At 44.5% G+C, this 25,749-nt stretch overlaps 1 protein-coding gene across 3 annotated transcripts in view; it reads right to left on the bottom strand.

Moving 5' to 3' along the window:
- The window catches only part of LOC310854411 (dedicator of cytokinesis protein 9-like), a 134,417-nt gene that overhangs the window by 72,178 nt on the left and 36,490 nt on the right, over positions 1 to 25,749 (bottom strand). For all 3 annotated transcript variants that reach the window (XM_083759045.1, XM_083759043.1, XM_083759044.1), the window contains exons 2-6: positions 15,469 to 15,585; positions 9,844 to 9,933; positions 7,999 to 8,081; positions 2,628 to 2,697; positions 788 to 883 (exon numbers count right to left, since the gene is read on the bottom strand). In XM_083759045.1, the coding sequence (XP_083615171.1) occupies positions 788 to 883; positions 2,628 to 2,697; positions 7,999 to 8,081; positions 9,844 to 9,933; positions 15,469 to 15,585 (456 nt within the window). The remainder of the gene's footprint in view (positions 1 to 787; positions 884 to 2,627; positions 2,698 to 7,998; positions 8,082 to 9,843; positions 9,934 to 15,468; positions 15,586 to 25,749) is intronic.

The raw sequence follows: 25,749 nt of genomic DNA, 5'->3' as shown, positions 1-25,749 counted from the left end.
GCCCCATGAAGTGACCAATAGAAGACTATGTAGGAGAGCCGCCATTGGACTGAAGCCCCATGACGTGACCAATAGAAGTCTATGTAGAAGAGCCGCCATGGGACTGAAGCCCCATGACGTGACCAATAAGTCTATGTAGAAGAGCCTCCATTGGACTGAAGCCCCATGAAGTGACCAATAGAAGTCTATGTAGAAGAGCCTCCATTGGACTGAAGCCCCATGAAGTGAACGGAGTTGTCGTAACTCTGTCTACTCTATGGCTCTGGGAGAACATAAACAAACCAAATGGGCCTCTCTTTTCTCTAAAAATAACCCATAGTGGAGAACAGGGCGTGGGAAATAAAACGTAGGAGAAAATCCACTTCAAACCACAGCAGGCTACTGTAGAAGACCAATATAGATGTTGTATCGTTACATGAGGATGAAAATGTGCCGGTATTTAAACACATGATTGAAAAGGAGAGGCTTTACTACATCATAACGTAACCGCACGGATGTTGAGGAACGACTACTTACTACCTACAAACTATAATGTGGTTGTAAACATGAGTAATCACATCTCCACAGTAACATGACAAGTGTTAAAGGACTCAGTGGGGTGACCCCTACAGGATCGGCTATTTACAGCATGCAAACAAGTGTAAAATGACTATAGTCCCTTCATACGTAGCCTGGAACTCACCTATGCTTTAGTCGACAGAAATCAACCCTGTCGTGCACTCACTGAGGCTGACTCCAGATGCACTGTGGGTAGTGTAGTTTAGTGTGAAGGTGGTAAAACACTCACCCTCATGGTGACGCTGATGGCGCTGTTCATGTTTCCTTTGTACAGCCAGCCGTGCTTGGAGACCCCTCCCTTCTGGGCGCCCAGCGAGGCTGTGTCCTGTTGGAGGTAACAAGATAATTAGGACAGGAGGGGGAACGTCGCATTTGGGCGTGGCGGCGCGGCCGGCGCAAAACACAACAACAAGAGACAATGACGCACTCCCTTTGCATTGACGTGGGTTTGAACACACACTGTACGCGTGCATGCGTGCGTGCGTGCGCACACATAACCTCTCCTGCTCGCCTGTCACAACAGTTTTCACTTCAAGGACCCCCAGAATTATCCGTATTTGGCACCTATCTGAAAATATGTTGTTCCAGGGACCCCAAGAAGCAAAGATTTGAGTTAAAAACGTTTGCTCTGAAAGAATATATATCCAAAGCTCGTAGCGCTATGAGCTTGTAGATCTGCTATTTTTCAACAGCTAAAGTATAACATAATGCTTAAAACACCAAAAGATGTGTCCTGTCCTGAAGGCGTTAAACTCAGTGCTGCCCTGTCTCCAGGGCCTTAGTTTCCAACCACCACATCCTGACCAGCCACTAAAAGGTCAACAGCCTTTAATCCAATCAATTCCTGAAGCAAGGTAATTATCGGGCCGGTGTATCATGTTGTGAGAGTGACCTCTCAATCTCGAGATGTCACAGATAGAGAGAGAGAGGTGTGTGTGTGTGTGTGTGTGTGTGTGTGTGTGTGTGTGTGTGTGTGTGTGTGTGTGTGTTACAAGCCAGTCAGGCCGCTGGGAAATGTAAAGAGAGGTTCTGCCATGCATGTACCATAATATGATATGCTGAAATAAAGGGTGGCCCTTTAGATTAAAACGCAAATAAATATCCAAACTTCTAGGACCACAAAATAGCTTCTTTCTACTCGGCCTGTGTCTTATAGGAGGGCCGCGGGCAGTTCAGAAACCAGTATGTGTCTCATAGGAGGGCTGCGGGCAGTTCAGAAACCAGTCTGTGTCTCATAGGAGGGCTGTGGGCAGTTCAGAAACCAGTCTGTGTCTCATAGGAGGGCTGTGGGCAGTTCAGAAACCAGTCTGTGTCTCATAGGAGGGCTGTGGGCAGCTCAGAAACCAGTCTGTGTGTCATCATAGGAGGGCTGTGGGCAGTTCAGAAACCAGTCTGTGTCTCATAGGAGGGCCGTGGGCAGTTCAGAAACCAGTCTGTGTCTCATAGGAGGGCTGCAGGCAGTTCAGAAACCAGTCTGTGTCTCATAGGAGGGCTGCGGGCAGTTCAGAAACCCGTCCACCAGTGACATCTACGATGGGGAATCTAAGCTAATAGGGCTGCTGTGTCTCAGCTGTGTCATCGCTAGGGACACATGCTTCAGTAGGCAGGAACTGGGGGTGGCAACGAAGGACCGGGAAGTCTGGCGTAGCATTGTGGAATCCATGATCTCCACCGCGGTCGAAAAATGATGATGACGATGAATAAAGTGAATCCACCGCACGTCGAAGCATAGCCTAGAATGTGGCTCAAATACGGAGGGCTATCAGCATGTTTTCAGATGGGGGTCGGCGTCCAATTACATATATTTTGGGGGGCTTTGACATGAACATGTTTGAGAACGATTGACATATAGAAACATGAGGTTTTTCAGAAAACTGAAGGCATTTATTTTGTAGAAGAAGGTCCTCGTGTCTGACTAAATGGAGTTAACTGTCAAGGGCTACAGCAGTATGACAGATCGCCACAGCAGTAATTGAGCAACATCAAGTGTGATTTGGAAGGAGGATCGCGTTTCTACCAGAGAGCGTTTAAATGGCTTTTTCCAAACCTGGTTAACGTTCACTTCTTACCTCATCTTTTTCCACGTCTTCGTCCACCTCGAACAGATGAGCGGCCAGCTTCTCCGGTCGAGGTGATTTGCTGGAAGAAAAGAGAAAATGACCGCCCAACATATCTTAGGATAGGCGTAAAGAAATAAGAATAGCCAGTAACTTTGATACATTTATAACATTTATAAATTATTATTTTCACCCCTGAATTTAGCCAAAATCATGAGCTCAGTTAGATTACTTATAGTTAGTTACTTCAATCAGCAAAAGTAGAGTAAAAGAAAACCTGAACAAAAACAAATTATAGGAAATATCTTTATTTTTCACCCCCCCCCCCTAATCTACAGAATTATTATGCTACTCTGTAGTATTCTCCGCTCATCACCTCACAATGAAGATCATTGTGATTTTTGACAGCACTCTGCCATTCGCACGCACAGACACACCACGCACACATACACCATACCCTCTTCTATTTCAAACGCATGTCAGACAAGCTTTCCATTAGCTTCACGGCATACTGACCCCATTGTGCACACACACACACACACACACACACACACACACACACACACACACACACACACACACACACACACACACACACACACACACACACACACACACACACACACACACACACACACACACACACACAGAAGTAACAATGTCTACATTGGTATAGCATGCAACGCCCTGCTGTCTCCATTCATAACACTACAATGTGTTCATTCGCAAGTGGTGGAAAGTAACTAAGTACATTTACTTAAGTACTGTACTGTATTTATTTTTACTTTGCTTGAGTATTTCCAATTTTCCAATCTCAAGAGGCAAATATTTACTCCACTCCAATTATTTGAAAACTTACTTTGTAGATTTTGATTATTATTATTACAAATAATACATACATTAACCCATTTAGACCTGAGGATGATTCTACAAATGTCTTCTAAATCCTGGACATTTTTCTGAAAAAAAAACATGTTTCTATGTCAGTGGTGCTCAACCTTTTTCATGTCAAGGACCCCCAGAATTATCTGTATTTGGCCGCGGACCCCCATCTGAAAATATGTAGTTCCAGGGACCAGGGGACCAGGGATTTAAAAAAAAATAGCAGATCTACAAATCTACAAATAGCAGATGTACAAGCTATGAGCTTGTAGATCTGCTATTTTTCAATAGCTAAAGTATAACATAATGCTTAAAACACCAAAAGGGGTTCCCGCCCAGATACCACTTCAGCCCTGTATACACTTCGGCCTTTTGAAAGTAGCCAATCTACAAGCTCACAATGTGTCGACATGACGCATTGTGAGCTTGTAGATCTGCTATTTCCAAAAAAAGATTTGTAAACATTTGAAAACTCGGGACATTCTTCACAGTGAGTACTTTTACTCTTGGCACTTTAAGTACATTTTGATGCAGATACTTTTGTACTTTTACTCAAATACATTTTGAATTCCGGACTTTTTATTTGTAAACAGAGTATTTCTATATTGCATTATTGGAATACTTTTTCCCACCACTGTCCATTCACTCTAGTACATCTGCATCGGTTGTTTTTAGGATTGATTTTAAAATGATTTTACTTGTTTATAAAGCTCTCAATGGTCTCGCACCTTCCTACCTACATGACTGCCTGCCTAATAATATCCCGAGCCGCCCCCCTCAGGTCTTCCACTGCTGGCCTACTCGCTGCGCCTAAAATAAATGGCAACTAAAAAGAAACACGGTGAAGCAGCTTTCTGCTCCTAGGGGCCGACGACGTGGAACAAACTCCAACTGTACCTTCGACAAGCAGCCTCTGTAGACATTATTAAAGCACAGCTCAAGACCTACACTTCCACACTCTTGCTTTTAGTTCATCTTTTAAATTCCTTGTTATTCATGTAACTCACTGCATTGCATTACTGCTATTATTTTAATGTCTCATGCCTTGCTTTTCTTTTTTTCCTCTAATTGCTGTTACTTTCTCCACCACTGTTCACTGGCTCCAGCACATCTTTCTCGGGGATACTTCGGCTACACAGCTGTCGTCACGACTCGTCAACGTGGCTCAGCTGTTACCATGAGTTCAAACCCCCCAAAAGCACAATTTGACCCCCTGTGACCTCAACCGGGCCGAACAAGCTCCAGGGAGCAAACTAGCATAAACAACAACGTCGGGGCCAAGGGTTTGTTGTTTGTCCTCCAGTGTTTTATGCTACAATGTTTTGGAAGCGTGACATGGAACATCTGCACCGTGCATTAGCCCCACGCCCAGAGCCATAGAGGAAGACAGAGTTACCACATTGAGGGTCAGAAAACTAAGCCCACACTTGACCTATCCTTGACCTCCTACAGGCGTATACAAAGGCTCAACTTATGTAGACTTATAGCATTTTATGTAGACTTAGCACTATATATTAGCCGGACAACTCACCCCGTTTCTGTTTTCCTCCCAGACTTTTCCCCAGTGAGGGGTGGGAGAGGCTGGACAGCAGACGGCTGGACTTTGAATTTCTATATAACTATAAATTTTCATGACAGCAGAACAGCCTAAGTACAAATATAATTCATGAAAAGCTACTACAGTGAAGTCTGTTCACAGAAGTTGTTGTAGGATATGTGGGGATTATCTGACGAGGTACCATTTGAGTGGGCAAAACCTTACATATACTAAATAATACTAAATTGTTTATAGGCTCAATATAAGTAAAATAATATAGCCTTTCCACAGGAGTATCTTTTTATATTTTTCCAAAAAGAATACCTCAGACTGAGGTAAAGTAGCTCCGACTGAGGTAAAGTAGCTCCGACTGAGGTAAAGTAGCTCCGACTGAGGTATAGTAGCTCCGACTGAGGTAAAGTAGCTCCGACTGAGGTAAAGTAGCTCCAACTGAGGTAAAGTAGCTCCGACTGAGGTAAAGTAGCTCAGACTGAGGTAAAGTAGCTCAGACTGAGGTATAGTAGCTCAGACTGAGGTAAAGTAGCTCAGACTGAGGTAAAGTTCAGACTGAGGTAAATTAGCTCAGACTGAGGTAAAGTAGCTCCGACTGAGGTATAGTAGCTCCGACTGAGGTAAAGTAGCTCTGACTGAGGTAAAGTAGCTCAGACTGAGGTAAAGTAGCTCCGACTGAGGTAAAGTAGCTCCGACTGAGGTATAGTACAGTAGCTCCGACTGAGGTAAAGTAGCTCCGACTGAGGTAAAGTAGCTCCGACTGAGGTATAGTACAGTAGCTCCGACTGAGGTAAAGTAGCTCCGACTGAGTTAAAGTAGCTCCGACTGAGGTAAAGTAGCTCAGACTGAGGTAAAGTAGCTCCGACTGAGGTAAAGTAGCTCAGACTGAGGTATAGTAGCTCCGACTGAGGTAAAGTAGCTCAGACTGAGGTAAAGTAGCTCCGACTGAGGTAAAGTAGCTCCGACTGAGGTAAAGTAGCTCAGACTGAGGTAAAGTAGCTCCGACTGAGTTAAAGTAGCTCCGACTGAGGTAAAGTAGCTCAGACTGAGGTAAAGTAGCTCATACTGAGGACACGGCTCTGCGAGGAAAGGATGTTTAACTTTGTTTCAGTGATATCACATAGTTACAGAACGCTCCCAGAATAGCCCCGATTCTTCCTGGGTGGAAAAAACACAGGAAGTGTGCTATTGTGTGACATTGGTTTAACTTCCACAACTACACACGTTTCCTCCTTTCCAGGGATCTGTCTGTGGAACACATTCACTCAGCACCAGGACTGTAAAAACCAGTACAGAATCTCAGGACGTTTTTACGACGGGCCTCAAAACCATATACTGTAACTACAGAAACAGCACAGCATCCAACGAGCAACACAGATGCAACAAATAAAAAAATTACCCCGCCGGCCGGAAGACATCTGGGACTTTTTGTTGTGGCTTAATTGGAACATGATTCTGAACATTGTTTTTTAGTGCTTCGAAACAATAAAACACTACGTAAAATTTAAAAAAAATACAACTTGAATTCTGTTGTGTTGAATATATGGATGAGTTCCGTCTTTTCCTATTTGCAACCCTGCAGCGTTCAAAATGCTTTTCATCGTTTTGCATTAACCCATTCTGGGCGGGAACCTCTTTTGGTGTTTTAAAGCATTGTTATACTTTAGCTATTGAAGAATAGCAGATCTACAAGCTCATAGAGCGGCACCGAGTGCAGCGCTATGAACTTATATATATATTATTACAGAGTGAACATTTTAACTCAAATCTTTGAACCCATTCTGACCTGAGATCAGATTCTAAAAATGTCTTCTACATCCTGACAATTTTCTGAAAAAGTCAGTTTCTATGTCAGTCGTTCTTCGATTAAAAAAAAAAAGGAGACCTACAAGCTCTTAGCGTGCCACTTGGTGGCGCGCTATGAGCTTGTAGATCAGCCATTTTCAATAGCTAAAACATAACATAATGCTAACATCAAAACCGGTTCCCGCCCAAAATGGGTTAATATCAAGAAAGTATATAGAAATGAAAACAGCAACATTGCCTTTGTATCGCATCGTATGCGTTTTGCAATGCAAATAACCGATTGTATCAACGCTATGGTTTCGCGCATGCATGGTATTTAGCAATTTTTAGAAGAACAAATAAAAAGAGGGGTTTAATTACTTAGTTTAATATAATGTTGATGTATTTAAAATAGTTACTTTACTTTAAAATCATCGAATCGTATCATGGACGTATCGTATCGCCATAATGATCCAGTATCATCCATGTATCGTATCGGCAACCATACCGTGATACGTATCGACCGTATCGCTGTTAAAATGTATCGTTACACCCCTGGTGAGCGGCGACCACCGCAGCAAGACTTACATTTTCGGTGGTCACCTCTTCTCCGAAAACTGGACTATATGGATAAGCCTTTACAATGACTTGCACAGCACAGCACAGCACAGCACAGCACAGCACAGCACAGCACAGCACAGCACAGTACAGTACAGTACAGTACAGCACAGCACAGCACAGCACAGCAAAGCACAGCACAGCACAGCACAGCACAGCACAGCACAGCACAGCACAGCACAGCACAGCACAGCACAGTACAGTACAGCACAGCACAGCAAAGCACAGCACAGCACAGCACAGGACAGCACAGCACAGTCCAGGGCTGTATGATTTTTAGAGTCATACGCATGGTCTTAAACTGAACATAGTGTCGGTGGTGGTGAGACATTGTGAGGACCTAAAAGAGAGCGGCTCCCGTGGGAACCCCCACACACCCCCCTGCCTCCGAAACCCCCCCCCCACCCCCCCTTCAATGAGCCTGTCAGCAGGGCTGTCGACACCTCAACACACCTGTTAACTACAGCTGAAATGGACACGCATACATGGCCACATATCAACATGGACATGCATGGACATGCGCACACGCACACGCAGGGAGGGACTCACTTAGGGAGCTGGCGGAAATCTCCAGAATATTCCTCATACTTGTAATTGACAAGGTGCCAGTCGGAGTTGTATGTCTTGATGCACTGCAGAGAGAGAGAGAGAGAGAGAGAGAGAGAGAGAGAGAGAGAGAGAGAGAGAGAGAGAACATTGAGGAGGTGGTGAGTGAGGGTCATTTTAGCGTGAACACATTTTGAGGTCATTAATAAAGATACGGCCCCAGATGAGGGCTGAGGTTTATTAGACTTCCTTTGGCAATATAAAGCTAAATCCGTATTCCCTCAGAAGAAATGAAAAGGCAGGGTTTAATTGTAAGAAGTGAGTGAACTCGCATGGATCTTTGTTTCCCCTAAAAGGCAGGCAGGCATCGAGTAGAAACTTGAACGATAAGACGGCTAAATTGCATTATTATTTGTATTTATTATACCCAATTGAATTAACAAGACAAAGACTTTTTAGCCCAAGGAGTCTCTCTGTACAGCAGCTATGTATAAATGGCTGGCTACTGTAAATGGTATCCTGTGTTCCATCAAACAGGTACAGTAGGAAGGATAATGCATACTGTAACCGCAGGCTGTAAAGATCCTACGCAGACTTTCAGAAGCCAAATTATATTATCCGTGGCTGGGAAATGGAGTCCCCTCCGGTTAGCACTGCTGCAAAGTAGAACCAAGTACTTTTATATTTTAAGTACCGTACTTAACAGGCAATTATGGACATTAGAGCCGGTAAACCTCACGTTTTGGAGGCATATACAGTAATATATAATATACAGGTGTGATGGTACAAATCGGGAAGAAGTAGAAAGAAAAAACAAAGAAAAGAAAAACAGCTTCCCATCTGCAAGCACCTCCAGCTGTTCCAGATGCATGTTATTATGATGTCATTTTCTGTGTAGAAGAATATCCCCTAACAGTTCTAATCAGGACTACGCCCTGAGTATAGACCCCCGTGAGACCATTATATAATATACTGTACCACCCAACACCATCAGCCATGAGCCCCCAGCCCCGGGCCCCAACTCGGCTCTACACACCAGAGCCAAAGAGTAAGACAGTCTACGGACCCCCATTTAATGGCACTTTAATGGCAAATTACAGTTACAAGTTACTGTTGCGTGTTGCCATTCTCTTGTACTTGTATTATTTCCCACCACGGAGTACCCTTGCATCTCGGAGGACAGGCAAGAAAGTCAGTGTCGGTAGGCCAATCAGAGGCATACCATGTCTATGCTCGGACGTAGAATAGATATACGCATTGGCGAAGAGCATAGCGAAGAGCATAGCGAAAAGTGCTGGACTGGAAGTTGGCAGAAATGCACTGGACTCAGGGCAACAGCCCAGGTTTAATTAATGATCTTAAATCCCTTTATTTTAGATCGTTTTTCAGTAATAGCATACAAAATAAACATTACAGAGACTTTTAGTTGTCACTGCGCAATACTTTGAAACAGTTGTCATGTTGCACACATGCCTAACGTTGCTGATATTTGCGCCGCCCCTCGTTGAAAACAATGCATTTCAAACTACCAGCTTGTCCCTCTCCATCCAGGCTGCATGAACAGCGCTGCTCGAGCGCTCAGTTTTCTGACCCCTCAATGACGTAACTCTTTCTTCCTCTCTGGCTCAGCTATACGCCAGGCCTGGACTGGCCACTCGACGCACAGGGCAAATGCCCAATGAATGCCCCTCCCCCACAGAGCTAGTTGTAGCGAGACCTCTTGGACAAACAGAGTTAGTTGTAACGGTACAGGTGGTTGCACACCGGCCGTGTTTTTCGGAAAATCGATGGAGAAACGCCGCTTAGAAATCCGAATCCGCGCTCGGTGTATGGGGGCCGGGACCTTACCTCTTGGACAAACAGACACTCCGCCTCCTTCTCTGCAGTCTCTGGAACGGTGGAGAACAGAGTCCGGCCCTGACGCCGCAAGGTGGAGATCTGGGGATGAGGAGAGACATGCAGGCATGATGAGAGACAGATCCACACATCCACACCTGCTGCTGGTGGTGTTTGGAAACAATCACTTTGGAAATCACTCGCATGGTGCATGCATGGGGCACACAGCCCCACAGCCCAGTGGTGGCTTTGTGGTTAGAGTGCCCGCCCTGAAACTTGGCGAGGACGGGGGTTCGATCCCCGGCCGGGGTCATAATGCCAAAGACTGTAAACATGGGACCCAGTGTCTCTCCCTGCTTGTCACTCAGCATCAATGGGTTGGATTGGGGGGTTTAGATCAACTTACTTAACCCATTTTGGGGCGGGAACCCCTTTTGGTGTTTTAAACATTGTTATAATTTAGCTGTTGAAAAATAGCAGATCTACAAGCTCATAGTGCGCCACCGAGTGGCGCACTACGAGCTTGTAGGTCTGCATTTTTTTTTTTTCGTGAAAATGTGGTGCATATTTGGAATAATTATATTCTTTTTCAGAACGAACCTTTTTAACTCAAATCTTTGCTTCTGGGGGGTCCTTGGAACAACATATTTTCAGATGGGTGTCGGCGGCCAATTACATATAATTTTTGGGTTTCTTGACATGAAATATTGAGCACCACTGGCACTGATACAGAAACATGTTTTTTTATATAATATAAGTCGCCGATGATTGCTCGCTTCATATTTTGAACGAGGCGCATGTTGAAGTCAGAAATGAAGAGCTTAGTGTATCCATCTGGTCAAAACTACGGAGAGCCCCTTAGATTACGCGCGCCGACCCTTTCTCTGTGAGCGGTAAACAGGGAAGTGAACGACAACGCGCATGTGCGAAAGAGCAAGGAGTATGATGCAGAAGGAGAGGCCAACTAAAAAATATATATATATATCTCGTTTGATATCAATGAAAATGCTTATTTCAGACATGCTCTAGTAGTATGTGAAGAGTCTGCCTGTTTTATTAACTCATTTTGGATTAAAAATATAAAGAAAATCAGTTTTTCTCCTCTGGTGAAAAGCTGGAGGTCGCACGATGACAGGCTTTCAGTCCAATCTGGTCACAAATAGTCTCTTGATATGCAATGCTACTGTACTGCTATCTTCGATCTCTCTATATATAGGCTGACAATCGTATTAATGCCATCCTTGACATGTTCTAATCTAAACTGTGACGGACAGATCCACAGAGAGAGGAGACGCTCGAACCCGGAGGAGCCTCAGGGCATCCAGACCCTCCATGTTCAGCGTCTTCCATGGAGACTCAGACCAGCCAGTGTCCCAGTTCACTGCAGACCAGCCAGTGTCCCAGTTCACTGCGCTGGGGGTTTCCAGTCACTCCACAGAGACGGGTATGGGTGGGGGGTTAACACTCACTGTCAAATTGACCCAGTCTTGTCATGGATTTCCCATGGAAGCCTTTTCATTTTGTCTTCTCGTTCGTTAACGCCTTTGAAAGAGGGTTTTGAAACTTGCGCCGTGCTTCACTGGCTTTCAAAGTCTATATGATCAAAATAGCATTACCAGTATAAGCACGAGAGAGAGAGAGGGTAGCCAGAGGACATCACATACAGAGGAAACCTTCAGCACTCTGGTGTCCTCATTCTGGGCATCGAGGCATAATAGGCCAACCTTCTGCAAAAAAAAAATACGCGAAGATTAGACGGAAATATCCGATCTGCAAGCGACTCGCAAGGGAGATTTGGTGTTGAGGGAAAAAACGGAGGGGACCACGAGCACCCCGGTGAACTGAAGTATATAGGGTTTAAGCGGTTAAACGGAGTGATATTGTATTTATTTCATATGCTCGGAGGATCAACAATAAATATGGGTGTCAGTCAGAGAAATACACAAAGTGATGTTTCCCTTCCTCCTGCTCCTATAGCAGCACTGTGCTTCTGTGTCCAGCACGGTAGAGCGACCACTCCAAAGTCACATGGCTATTTATAGTAAAGCCGGCACTGCCCCGAATCCACAAAGGTAAATTGTTTGACGCTTAACGACTTTTGTGCAAAGGACGTGTATACACGTCTTATCTAATAAAACCAGCATGGCGTGATGATTCTTTTCGGTGTCAAAGTGTGTGTGTTGATGTGTCACTCTCAAGTGTGTTATTGTCTTGAACTTATTGTCTGTCAGTGTGTCAGAGTGTGTCAGAGTGTGTGTGTGTGTGTGTGTGTGTGTGTGTGTGTGTGTGTGTGTGTGTGTGTGTGTGTGTGTGTGTGTGTGTGTGTGTGTGTGTGTGTTCGTGCGTGCGTGCGACCCACAACGCAGTGGGTCTGTGATGTTATGGATCATTAAACCTAACATGGACAATAAAAAGGGTCTATGAAAAGGTGTTTTGAACGAGCATTAAATTAGTGCTTTCATTCTTTGCTAATTATCGCTAGTAAACAATTTAGGACTGAGGACGATTCTTAAAAATATATATATTCAAAGATTTGAGCCACATTTTCTATGTACTGTATGTAGATCTGCATAGATCCGATAGCTTGTAGATCTGATATTTTTCAATAGCTAAAGTATATAACATAATGCTTAAGAACAGTAAATGAACACTGTTCAGAATGTGGTCCGGTGGAGCGTTCAAAAACATTACAGAGCGTGTGAACCAAACCTACACTCATTGAAACTCACCAACTCCTCAACTCAAAGTGCTCTGACTCCCTCCTGCCTGCCGCGCGCGTGCGTGCGTGCAAGTGTGTGTTTGTCTGGCTGTCCCCCTCCGCTCCCTGTGAGCCCGGTGATGTGAAACACATGGAGGGTTTAGACAGGAGGACAGACGATGGCTGACCTCACACACACACACACACACACACACACACAAACGCACACACACACACACACACACACACACACACACACGACAGTTACTAATGGCTTTGCGCTGCAGACGACCTCCTAATGAAAACCACTCAGAGGTTGTGAAATCCAGTCTGGATCGGAGTAGAGGTGGACTTGTTTTACGCCGGACTGGACTCCACTACAATGAAATACACAGAATACCAAAACCACCTCATTCCTTTCTCTCTCTCCCCCCCCCACCCCCCCCCAGTGGGAGGAGCCTGGGAGGGAGTGGAGCGACCACTAGAGATTGCTCTCAGCGTCGGTCGGTCGGTCGGAGGGGGAACATGAAGTGATGTAATGTTGACACACTACGACCGCCGGCCTCGGAGTTGCTTTTGAACACAAACAAACTTCCATCGAGCATGTTAAATGTTTGAAGGAAGGGACACCAGCCAAGGGGGGGGGGGGACCTATAAGATCTATAGTGCTACCCCCATACAGGACCCCTTGCCGAGGGGTCTCACAAACCCGCGGCCCCTGCCTACAGTATAAAGTATTGCAGGTGCTGCTGGAGTGTTTGGACACTGGACAGCGCAAGTCAAGTGCATGTGCGGGCGGAGGGGTCATCGGAGGCAGCGGTCAATCAATAAATATATCAATTTAGAGATCATATCATGCAGTATCATCCTGGAAAGGAGCCAGCTTAGGTGGTTCGGGGCATCTGGTTAGGATGCCTCTCGGGCGTCCTCTCTATAGGGAGGTCCTCGAGGCACGTCCCACTGGGAGGAGACCCCGGGGCAGACCAAGGATCACGTCCCACTGGGAGGAGACCCCGGGGCAGACCAAGGCGCAGTTGGAGGAAACACATCGACTCACTGGCCTTGGAACGTCTCGGAATCCCCCAGGAGGAAGTCACTAATGTTGCTCTGGAGAGGGAAGTCTAGAGTACTCTGGTGGAGCTGTTGCCCCCGCGACCCGACTACGGATAAGTGGTTGAAGATGGATGGATGGATCATGGAGTAGTTCATGCATGGTAGATCAATCTATCTACCATGAGTACCTACCTACCTACCTACCTACCCAAACAATTTTGATGACTACAAACTAGATAGAAACACATATCACAAATATGTTTGTAATTTTGTATACTGCCAGCAATGTAATTGCTTCTATACAGAGTTTTCACCAATTTCACCAATCCTTATCCTTGAAATGAATCTTGACTTGTAATGATTGAGAAGTATACGGGGAAAGCATTTTGCAACAAATGAAGAAAATGTCATGTTTAATCTCAAGGTGGACACGGAGCGGTTACGCAAAGCACTGTTTAATGCAATTTATTTGTGCGAGTATTTTTTGTTGAATTACTCATGACAAAGTTGTAAAAGACAACAGTATTTATGTCCATAAAATAAGCAAGCAGCACGCTAGCAGACAATACACTAGTTCTTTCTTTCAATAATTGTATTATTATTATTATTTATTATTATAATTTCACAATCTGATACAACGCCGGCTAGCCTACTTTCTAATGTTTTGATAATTTGCGCGACAGATGTATGCATATGACGGTATAGAGTTTCATTTATATATTTAAGAAGAAGATGATCAGGTAATATAATTGTGAAAAATAATAATAATAAAATGATTGAAACAAAGAACCAGTGAATTGTTTGCGAGCGTGCTGCTTGTTTATGTTATGGATATACATACTGTACAACTTTGTCATGAATAATTCAACAAAAGAATACTTGCACCGGGCGGCGGGTCTTTGCGCAACCGCTCCGACATTTAAATATATGCGTTCTGGACTGGAGGCTGTGGCAGTGAAGTGTGTTAAGCTGACGAGGCTCCCATGCTCCGACCTGTTTGTCCAGTGGAGGTTAATGACTTCTTGGCACAATCGCCCTCCATTCAGCAGCGAGACCTACTTCACGCTCGGTTAAGTTTCGCCGCAGTCGTCTACTTCTTGCCAAAGAGCGGGAGTCGGACTTTTGGCTGCTCGAGTGGCTTGAGCAACTAACCCTTTCATGGGTGAGTGTAATGCACAATCTATATGACGTGCCTTGGATAAATGCACCATTTACCATGTATGATTGTCGACATACTTAAACACTTAAACAGGAAATTGATAAATACAAGTGTCCCTAAAATGCTTTCTAACGTGGGTGTCCTTGTAGAGAGAAGACTTCCACACACCCAGCAGGCAATTTGGAGCAGGTGCGATGATGACAAGGGGTATACAATGTGCTGAAAGAAGGGACATCCGCACACTGCCACTTGCTGGTTCAGAGCAATTTTATTGAGCAACGTTTCGGTCTTGCGACCTTCCTCAGGCTTGGGTGTAACGTGGGTGTCCGACATAATTAGAAATCACTTATTAACACTCCGATTGCCCAGGGTTATTTAATCCATTAAATCATAGCGCCCAAGCGATTTATAGCAGCGGAGCACTTTGACCGACGGACCGGATGTTATCCCGGATGTGGATGTAGCAGCTAAATGTAGCCAAAACACTCTAGAGCCAACAACGGGAGGTATGATTAAATCTACCGCGACTAGCGACTGGACCGCGGTGGGCCTATAGGCTGTGGAGCGATGCGATCGGTTTTCATATCAATAAACTTCGTCTTTTGGATAAATCTTCGTCCTGGCCGCTGGGTGTTACTAATAGAAAGGACGGTGAACTTCGTCCTGGGCGATCGGGGTGTTATCAAGCCTGCCATGTAAAAATTGGTGTCCAAAATCCTCTGCCTACCTGGAAGTCATCGAGGGGGAACTGCAGCATGTCTCTCTGCACGTCGCTGAGGATCTGCGTCTTCTTCTGCAGAAGAACGCTCTCGTAGTCCAGAGGCTCGATGACCTTCGGCTTCACCTGGAGTCCACAGAGAGCAGCACAGCGACAGATGAGGATACGTTACAGAGCACATGCCTGTCACCATTACATTACATTACATTACACATTGAACGTTGACCAGGCCATTGACATCCATACATTCCATATGTTGATCCTTCCCCATCCATCCATCCATACATTCCATATGTCACAAAGTGACGTGTTGTATGCTTATATTTACACCACTGGGAAATATACTGGAAACCACATGTCTTCTCCATGAAGCAACTTTTAGTTTTCTAGAAATTAATGCCCTACTTCATACAACAATACCGGTAGCCGATCTACAAGCTCCATCTACAACACGTATTGTGACTGTGAGGCGTTGTGAGCTTGTAGGTCGGTTATTTTTAAAAGATTTTAAATTGTTTTTTAAAACAATAATAAAGGTTTCCACTCGACAGCAGTGAGTACTGTAATGTAATGTAATACAGTATACTGTAAATGTACAGTAAGAGATGTTGGAAGTGTCCAGCAACCTGCCAGATGTGCAGTCTACGGCATGACTCCACATCTGGGCTCAATCTCAACACCTTTGACTTCCACTATAAAAATGGTTGAATTAATTATTAACTATAGCAGGCCAAATGACGTCATGACTTCCTCCAGTGACGTTCAGAACTAGGCCAGATCACAGCCCATATGGGGATGATCTTTAAGTTATTTCCAGGAGGTCTTCACCAGTTGAAATAATATAGCTTATTCTGGGTCGCGAATACAAGCGGCCGAAATGAGTTTTCTTCGACGGGTGGCTGGCATCTCCCTTAGAGATGGGGTGAGAAGTTCAGTCACACGAGAGAGACTCGGAGTAGAACCGCTGCTCCTTCGCCTGGAAAGGAGCCAGCTTAGGTGGTTCGGGGCATCTGGTTAGGATGCCTCTCGGGCGTCTCCCTAGGGAGGTCCTCTAGGCACGTCCCACTGGGAGGAGACCCCGGGGCAGACCAAGGCGCAGTTGGAGGAAACGCATCGACTCACTGGCCTTGGAACGTCTCGGGATCCCCCAGAAGGAAGTCACTAATGGCGAGGGAAGTCTGGAACACTCTGGTGGACCTGTTGCCCCCGCGACCAGACTACGGATAAGCGGTTGAAGATGGACGGATGATATCAGGTGATATTCTGGGCCAGTTGTGACTAGTCTTGGTTTGACTTGATAGGGCCCCAATCCATCATCATCATTTATTTAACTCACGACCATGATCACATGGTTTGGAGCACAGATTTATAAAAGTATACAATGCATTACAGATTACACGATATATATAGACATATCGGAAGGCTTTCCCTATTTGTACAGTGGAAGAAAAGCAGAAAGCACCCAATTTATAGATTACTTTTTGTTTTTCAGATTTTAGTAATGCAAACCAGACATCACTAATTGGTCCAGGCCCTGACCAACCGTGCTTGCTGGGTATGGTTTCAGATTTTTTGAGGGATATGAGGATTTTTTGTGTTGGATTCTGACCTCCAGAGAGGATGGCATTGACTCTCATTATAACATTCAATACAAGTTAAGTATTTAAAAACACTTCCTTGGCCTACTGGGGTACAGGCAGCTAGCATGCACAATTAATTTGGCCGGTTCAGCGGTTTGCATTTGCAAGATAAGCCCCGAACAACACGCACACGCACACACGCACACGCACACGCACACGCACACGCACACACACACACACACACACACACACACACACACACACACACACACACACACACACACACACACACACACACACACACACACACACACACACACACACACACCCCCACACCCACACCCACACCTAGAAAGAGTCCTGTCATATACTGTCACAGACAGTACCTAGTAACTACCATATATATACAGTATCTAGAATAATTCTGTCTCTCGCCTGGCTCTGAGTTCACCGTTGTGTGACCCTCCCCGTTAAATCAAACATGGGGCCTTCTTTGACATGCAACTGCATCATTGTTGTGGTTTCTGTGATGTTTTGGGGCGCGGTGCCGGCCTGGCCTGGCCTGGACAGACAGACAGACGATGACTCACAACCACAACAAAACATCTCTGGAGATTCATTCATTCTATCAGGCCACGATGACCACAGAGGACTGTGTGGTCGACAGACAGTAACAATGTCATTGTCCTCGTCTGCAGAGCGAGGCGAGGGCGCTGGGCCTCGTTGACGCAGAGGAACCGGGCTGCGACACGGCTGGATGTGGGTTAAGAATGGAGAGAGGGAGAGAGAGCGGAGCGACAGGGATGACGAGCGAGGAGAGAGAGAGAGAGAGAGAGAGAGAGAGAGAGAGAGATACTCTGTGTGTAACTGTACCAGTCACTGGGTCATGAGCTTACACAGGGACCAGAGAGAGAAGACGCATTAGTAGTGACATTTTACGAATAGCCCCATCTACTCCAGGACCTCCTGTCTAAGATATGTATGCACTTATTGTATGTATATGCACACATTTAGCAGAGAATATCTCAACTGTTCTTGGCTAATATGACTAATATATAATATGACCGCTGCGGACAACGTAGGAACTGTGAAAAAATCTCTATCCGATAATCCGGGGCGAAATACCCAAAATGACCACGCCCTTTTTTAAATAACCGCCACTTAAAACATGCCTCTATCTTCTAAACCGTTGGAGCAATAGATTTTCTGAGGTGCTCAAAATGTTCAGAATACTCATGTTTGAATACTCAATAGACCATATGCACACGGTGGTCATCTTTCCATAAGTTAATGGCAGGGTGGAAACTAGCCACAATTTACCAATGACCGCCCATAAGTCAAATCTAATTGTATTAAATTATGTCAAACTCATTGCAGCTGTACGAAAAGCTTTAATTATCCTCTTTCTATCGGCAAAGTGATTGTTTCATAAAAGTCCACGGTACACATGTTATATATTGGAGTTTGGAAGCGCTCATTGAATAATCACTCAACGGCCCTGATTACCACCTGTTTTGAATTTGCACATAATGCAGAAGGCTGCGTTACTGAAAGGGATCGCTTCCAAACTCCACACGAAAAAAATCATCTGCAAGGAATTTCTTGACATAAAGTAGCTCATAACATGTCTATGGTGGATTTTTATGAAACAAACACTTTGCAGACAGAAAGAGCATCATTCAAGCTTTTCGTACAGCTGCAATTTTAGTGAGTTTGACATAATTTAATACAATTAGATAGGACTTTGTCTGTTTGGATGTATGGGCGGTCAATGACAAATTGCGGCTAGTTTCCACCCTGCCATTGACTTGTGGAAAGATGACTTGACACAAGTGTGCATATGATCTATTGAGTATTCAAACATGAGTATTCTGAACATTTTGAGCATCTCAGGAAATCTGTCACACAGTTAAGAAGATAGAGCCATGTCTGAAGTAGCTGTCTGGTGTGGTCATTTCCGGGTATTTCGCCCCGGGATAGAGAATTCTTCACAGTTCCTACGTTGTCATATTAGCCAAGAACAGTTGAGCTATTCTCCGCTAAATGAAGTGCATACATATCTTAGCCAGGTCCTGGAGTAATATGCCGCATGGCTTACAATCTTACAAAAATGGTTAGATGAGGATCCCCGACATAAAAGTATGGTATGAAATACTGATGTCGATACTGGGACTACAGATGAAATATATGCTTCGGCTAACTCTGGCCCATTTACATTGAGGTGAAAACTGACATGTTGATTAATGAGCTTTGTAAATAAATACTGCCAATGGAGAGCTTATCATATACGTATTAAGAGGCACTCTTGCTGACTTTGTTAGATACTGGTCACCATATTGCAAGGTTTTTAAAAGAAGAATGCAAAAGAGTAAAATGTATGGGAGTGACAACTGTATGAGAATAAGTTAAACTGTATTATTGGAGTATATGTATACTATATGTGACTGCTACTATTTCTGCATTACTGTTTGCTGGCATGTTGTTGATTCTGTGTTGTGATTTTTCTTTTCCTTTTTGTTTCCTTTCTGTACGTGTCTTTGTAATGTAATGCATGTTTATAATTTTGTGAAAATACCAGTAAAAGTATTGAAAGAAAGGAAAGTGTAGTGACTGGTGCTTCAACTCTTGGGCTGCGCTCACACTTAAGAGACACGTGTCTCCTCTGTGTCTCAGACAGCTCCGATTCACTTTCAATGGGAGTCTGTTGGTTTGACGAGACAACCTTGTTTGATGTCTGTGTCCCCCCCCCCCCCCCCCCCCCCCCCCTTCTAAATCCAAACAGTTTTCAGAAAAACGTTTCCATGTCAGTGGTGCTCAACCTTTTCCATGTCAAGGACCCCCGGAATTATCTGTATTTGGCCGTGAACCCTCATATGAAAATATGTTGTTCCAGGGACCCCCCCCCCACACACACACACACACATCAGAAACAAAGATTTTAATTAAAAACCTTCGCTCTGAAAGAACATATATTCAAAGATTTGCGCCAAAGTGTCAAGATTTTTCTAAAATAGCAGATCTACAAGCTCGTAGCGCGGCACTTGGTGCCACGCTACGAGCTTGTAGATCTGCTATTTTACAACAGCTAAAGTATAACATAACACTTAAAACATCAAAAGGGGTTCCCGACCGTCCTAAATGGGTTAGAAACTGATATAACGTCAGTCAGTAGGTCAACATCACCATGCTGACATTTCTGTCCAAATGTAATCTTTGCCACGGACGTACAAGATGAGCCCACGAGAAAACACAAAGAGCTATCCCTAAATGGCCGATCTACAAGCCCACAACGTGTCGCAGCGCAACGCGTTGTGAGCTTGTAGATCTGCTATTTGTAACAGCTGGTCTGTAACTCTGGGAGGGGAGTACACTCTCCCTTCCCTGAAATCGACATGTAAAATAAATGCTTAAACATGGAGCTAGGTGTAATGTTAGAGACCACAGAAGTGAACCTTTCAAGCCTGTTTTCTCAACTCGCTGTTTCTCTGCAAGACATTACTCTATAAGCCATATATCTCCAAAACTGGTGGGTCAAACTGAACAACCAATATGTCAATTTGAAGCTATGATTCCCTGCTTTCATATGACATAAAAACAAAACAAATTTTTAAATACATTCAATGACTTAGCCTCAGTCAGAAACAGTCACATATTCTGAAGAAAACCTGGAGACTTATTGGAGATAAATATAAGAACATTATAATGGTGTGTAAAAAAGTAAAGAAAATCTAAAAGTTGCCACGTAAAAGACGAATATATTATTTGTAGGTCAAGACCAGGGTGTCGAACTAAGAGAGTGGCCGTGACATTCCACACTCCAACTCGGTCAATCACAGAACAAGCAGATTCTTTTATCCAGAGTTACTTCCAGTGCAGAGAGCAGACTAGAGCGAATGTAATGACACCCTAGTCAACAGACCACAGGTCATGCTATTGGTCCCTTAGGTCAGGGGTTCTCAACCCGTGGGTCGCGACCCCTCGGGGGGTCGCCAAATTATTTTGGGGGGGTCCCGAAAGTTTTTTTTTTTTGTGCGCAACTGAATGGCTGGAATATGGGAAATGAAGAGTTTACACATAGTACATGCATAAACTTTCCTTAATCTGGTTTCAGTATTCATTTATGATATATTTTTGCAGTCAGTTTGTATTGGTGGTGGGGAGGGGGTGCCGGGCGGGGGTCCCCAGCCAAAAAGGTTGAGAACCCCTGACTTAGGTCGCCTTCACACCAGAAAGCTTTACTGCGATTAAAACGAATCCTGCTGCACATTGTCGGAAAGTGCGCTTCGTTTGGCAGGTGTGAAGCCTCATTCCTAATCCTAATGCGCATCAAAAAACCGCATTCTACTCCGCCATAAAACGGGGCACACACACACACACACACACACACACACACACACACACACACACACACAGTCAGTCAGTCCCTGACGGCCGACGACACACATACATCCACGTTACCCTCAAGTCTATAAGAAGCATAATTTTAACACTTTCACTGACTGTGTAGTTTATGAATTGAACACATTGATAAAGTTCTCTGCTGCGTTTCCAATTGCTGCGGATGACAGCGCAGTGTGAAGGCAAAACCGCAGCAAATTAAATATGCAAGAATCCCAACTTCTCCGCCCATTCGCCTCGAGTCTAGCGAAGTATCAAATGCGACCTTAAGTGCGAAGGAAACCGATTCAGTGCCTCAAAGGATAGAGTGAAAACCTCAACATGCATAGAAAATGCAACGGAACACACCTGGGCGTGTGCATGTGGATGTGGTTCGACGCGGTTCACACAGGCACGCAATCGCCCAGGCGCGTGCGAGCGTTTGTGCACGACGAGAATGTTTAGCCCGTTAGTTACTAGTTACTTTGTACTGCTACATTTTGATTATTATTACAAAACAAAATACTAACCACTTCAGCCCTATACACACATTTCTACTACACTTGTTTTGTTTTGTGCTTGTAGGTGTTAGCATTATGTTATGCTTTAGCTATTGAAAAATAGCAGATCTACAAGCTCATAGCAGATCTACGAGCTTGTAGGTCTGCTATTTTTGAAAAATCGAACGACTGACATAGAAACATAGCTTTTCAGAAAACTGTCAGGATGTAGAAGACATTTTTAGAATCTGATCTCAGGTCAGAATGTTAACACACACCAAACCCTGCAGGCCAATTCAACACACACCAACACACACCCATTTGTGGGTCACGGACACATTTGTTTTGGGTCGCTTAACATTTTCAAAAAACATTCCCAAAAAAGGTAAAGTTTTCATGAATAAATACCACAAGTAATTTAGAAAAATCTAAGAAATTCCATAAATTGGAAAACAAATGTTTAAGAAGCAGTGAAAATAGCCGATCTACAAGCTCACAATGTGTCGCTTCGCACCACTATTTTGGGTCCCGGGAAAACATCCCGGGCTAAAGAAGTTTGGGAACCAGTGTCTTAATGTATAGCATTTCAGCGGTCAGGCGCAAGCTTGGCTCAGGGAGGAGGACGCCCCTGCCATGCAGAGTCCACTGCACTTTGGATTACAACATCATTTCCTGTGTTTCATGAAACTGATTTCAAATTACTGAGCAAACTTTCCAGACAAAGGAGTTTCCACAAAAGAATAGACAAGATAAATACACTTTAACACCTTCACACAGCCTGACAAGATAAATAAACTTTAACACCTTCACACAGCCTGACAAGAAAAGTGTGAGATTACCCTGCCACTGACTCATTTAATAGTTGACATAAGACTGTTTTCTTGTGTTCTCCCCTAAATTATATGTTTAATGATGTATGTATGTATGTATGTATGAGGACACAACAATGGGTTAAAGTCTCACCTTTATTCTCTAAGTTGTAAGTCATGTTTGGAGAATGTTTGACATGTGTTACCACAGTGCTTCCTGGTGCTGACCAGTGGGGAAGGACCCGATTGTAGCATGAGGCTGCCTTTTATAGTGCCTGACTCCATTGTAGGGAGCATGCTCAGTCCATCCCACTGGATCAGACCAACTGTAGGGTTTTGTAAATATGTGAATTATTGTGGATGATGTGTAGTGATTTAAATGTGAGTTATACAAGGGTTAAATGTGTTGTTATTGTCTCTGGACATGGGGCTGTTAATTGTGGAATCAATTAGGGTTGGTACGGTCCAGTGGGAGGGGCCTAGCCTATATTTAAGAAGGGAGTCGATGTAGGTCTGCCTGTAGACCAGGAGGGCCAACCTATTCGGCCATTGTAAATAGTGTGTTGTACTGTTTTTGGGACACCATTTTTGACACTTGAAAAGTGAATGAATAAAACAGTTTGTTTTTGCCTAAGAGGAATCTGGCTTCCTATTTTGAGTATCCTGCTCATTTGAACACTTTTTGAGGTTTTGAGACCTGTGTCACGTGACACATTTGGGAACTCCCTGGTCCCTCATCCCATCAGCGCTGTAAATGTTGGTCCCTCTACTGTACTGTACTGTCACTGTACTGTACTGTATGTCACACCCGAAATCATCGTGTGTGTGTGTGTGTGTGTGTGTGTGTGTGTGTGTGTGTGTGTGTGTGTGTGTGTGTGTGTGTGTGTGTGTGTGTGTGTGTTAGGCTGCGCAACAGTGACACTTGGTTGTGAAAACCAAACAAACGCAATTTCCGTGCTCGGACAGAGTGAGACCTATTCAGGGACGGACAGAGTGAGACCTATTCAGGGACGGACAGAGTGAGACCTAGTCAGTGACAGACAGAGTGAGACCTAGTCAGGGACGGACAGAGTGAGACCTAGTCAGTGACAGACAGAGTGAGACCTAGTCAGGGACAGACAGAGTGAGACCTAGTCAGGGACGGACAGAGTGAGACCTAGTCAGGGACGGACAGAGTGAGACCTAGTCAGGGACGGACAGAGTGAGACCTAGTCAGGGACGGACAGAGTGAGACCTAGTCAGGGACGGACAGAGTGAGACCTAGTCAGGGACGGACAGAGTGAGACCTAGTCAGGGACGGACAGAGTGAGACCTAGTCAGGGACGGACAGAGTGAGACCTATAGCCAGGGATGGACAGTCGGACACAGCCAGCCAGGGACAGACTCACAAAGCTCCTTAATGGAGTGGTTGCACCACTCAGAAACAAAAGGACAGCCATCCAACCCCCTGGAGAGAGGTGTGTGCCCTGGAGCCAATATTTTCCCCATTTCCGTTCCGGAGATGCTCTCCTCTAAGTCTAAAGGAAAGAAAAACAACAGCGAAAAACAGAGAGAAGCCTCTTCAAAGCACCTCATCAAAGGGAACGGCAGAGAGTTGACCCGAGTATTGAAGAGAAGATGATCACGTGAGTCACTCTACTGCGTAACCGAGCACCTTGCCTGATCTGGACACAGAATGGGTGTCAAGTTGTAACTTAAGTGTGCGGGTGAGAAAAAAAAATGTGATCAGTACATGCAAAAACGAAAAAAACAAACATTGCATGGATTGGATGCACCTGGGACCTTTCCTCAGTGATGTATCCCCCCCCGTAATCGGGGTTTAGGGTAACATCATACCCCTCACTCAGGTGACCCAGCCGGGGGTGATCAAGTCCCGAGTCACGTCCCAGTAGCTAGTACCCAACGATCAGTCCCATTAGGGAAAGACCCGGGCCAAAACAATCTGCCGCTCATAGGAACCACTCTGCTGGGACTGGGTGGTGGTGGTAGACCCATCTGGACTATAGGCTCTGTGGGTTGACTCCTGTCCGGGGCCCCTCCTACGTCTCACCAGGTCCTCCACAATAGTGTCTGGGGTGGTTGACCCTTGTATTGTACTTATATATACCTGCAAACTTTACTTAACTTTACTTTATTGGTTTATTTAGTCGGGACAGTGTATATTGATGAACATTACATTACAAATGCAGTGTAAATATACCAGATTTAGCAAAACATGCTAATTTCCATTAGCCATCAAACAATACCAACATGACTGACATATCATACAAATACCTAGTCCATTTCAAACGTAATAACACTAGTAAGAATAAAACAATAAGAACAGATGAAACTATTATTAGGGTGGGGGAAAGTGGGGATCTCCCTCAGTGTGAGAGGGAGCTCATTCCAGTATTGACAACCTTTTATATGGACAGTACATTTTGACTGAAGGTAGACTTTCTGCCATGGACCTCACAGTCACCCCTGGATGCAGACTTGGTGTCAAACAACAGGTACGACCCAAGACCACGGCAAAGGAAGGCAGTCCGCATGTAGGTCTCGGCTCCCAGTTATCCTGATGCTCTGATAAAGTTGCCTGGGAGCTATAGTGTTACCTATTTACCTAGTAGGCCTAGTTACCTAGTAGTGTAAAAGTTATACCTAGTGTGCCTTTTTTCATTGTACTTATTTTTGTCCAGCACCTGTAGAGTTTTTTGTAGAGACGTGTCATACTTCCCTTTGGACCACCCAAGAGCATATATAGTCTGAGCGAAATGTGACGGAAACGTTTAACATTTTCCTTATTTCCAAAACTCTTGCGAGAGCAAGATCGCCAACGTCTCGTCAAACAAGACACACAATAACAACGAACACTCACTCAAAATCACTGTTGATTTCGTGGACGAGAGATCCAGTACAATAAGTAAAAGACAGTCATTTTAGCCATGATGAATAAAACTAACTAACGTAACTAAAAGACTAAATATAATAATTTCGTCAACAAATAAAAACTAGACTAAAATGTTAGGAAGGGACTAGTAG

Source organism: Protomyctophum parallelum (genome assembly GCF_964188405.1).
Source record: "Protomyctophum parallelum genome assembly, chromosome: 23".
NCBI lineage: Eukaryota > Metazoa > Chordata > Actinopteri > Myctophiformes > Myctophidae > Protomyctophum > Protomyctophum parallelum.
Note: the sequence above shows the minus strand (reverse complement) of the source record. Positions and strands in the feature narration are given on the sequence as shown.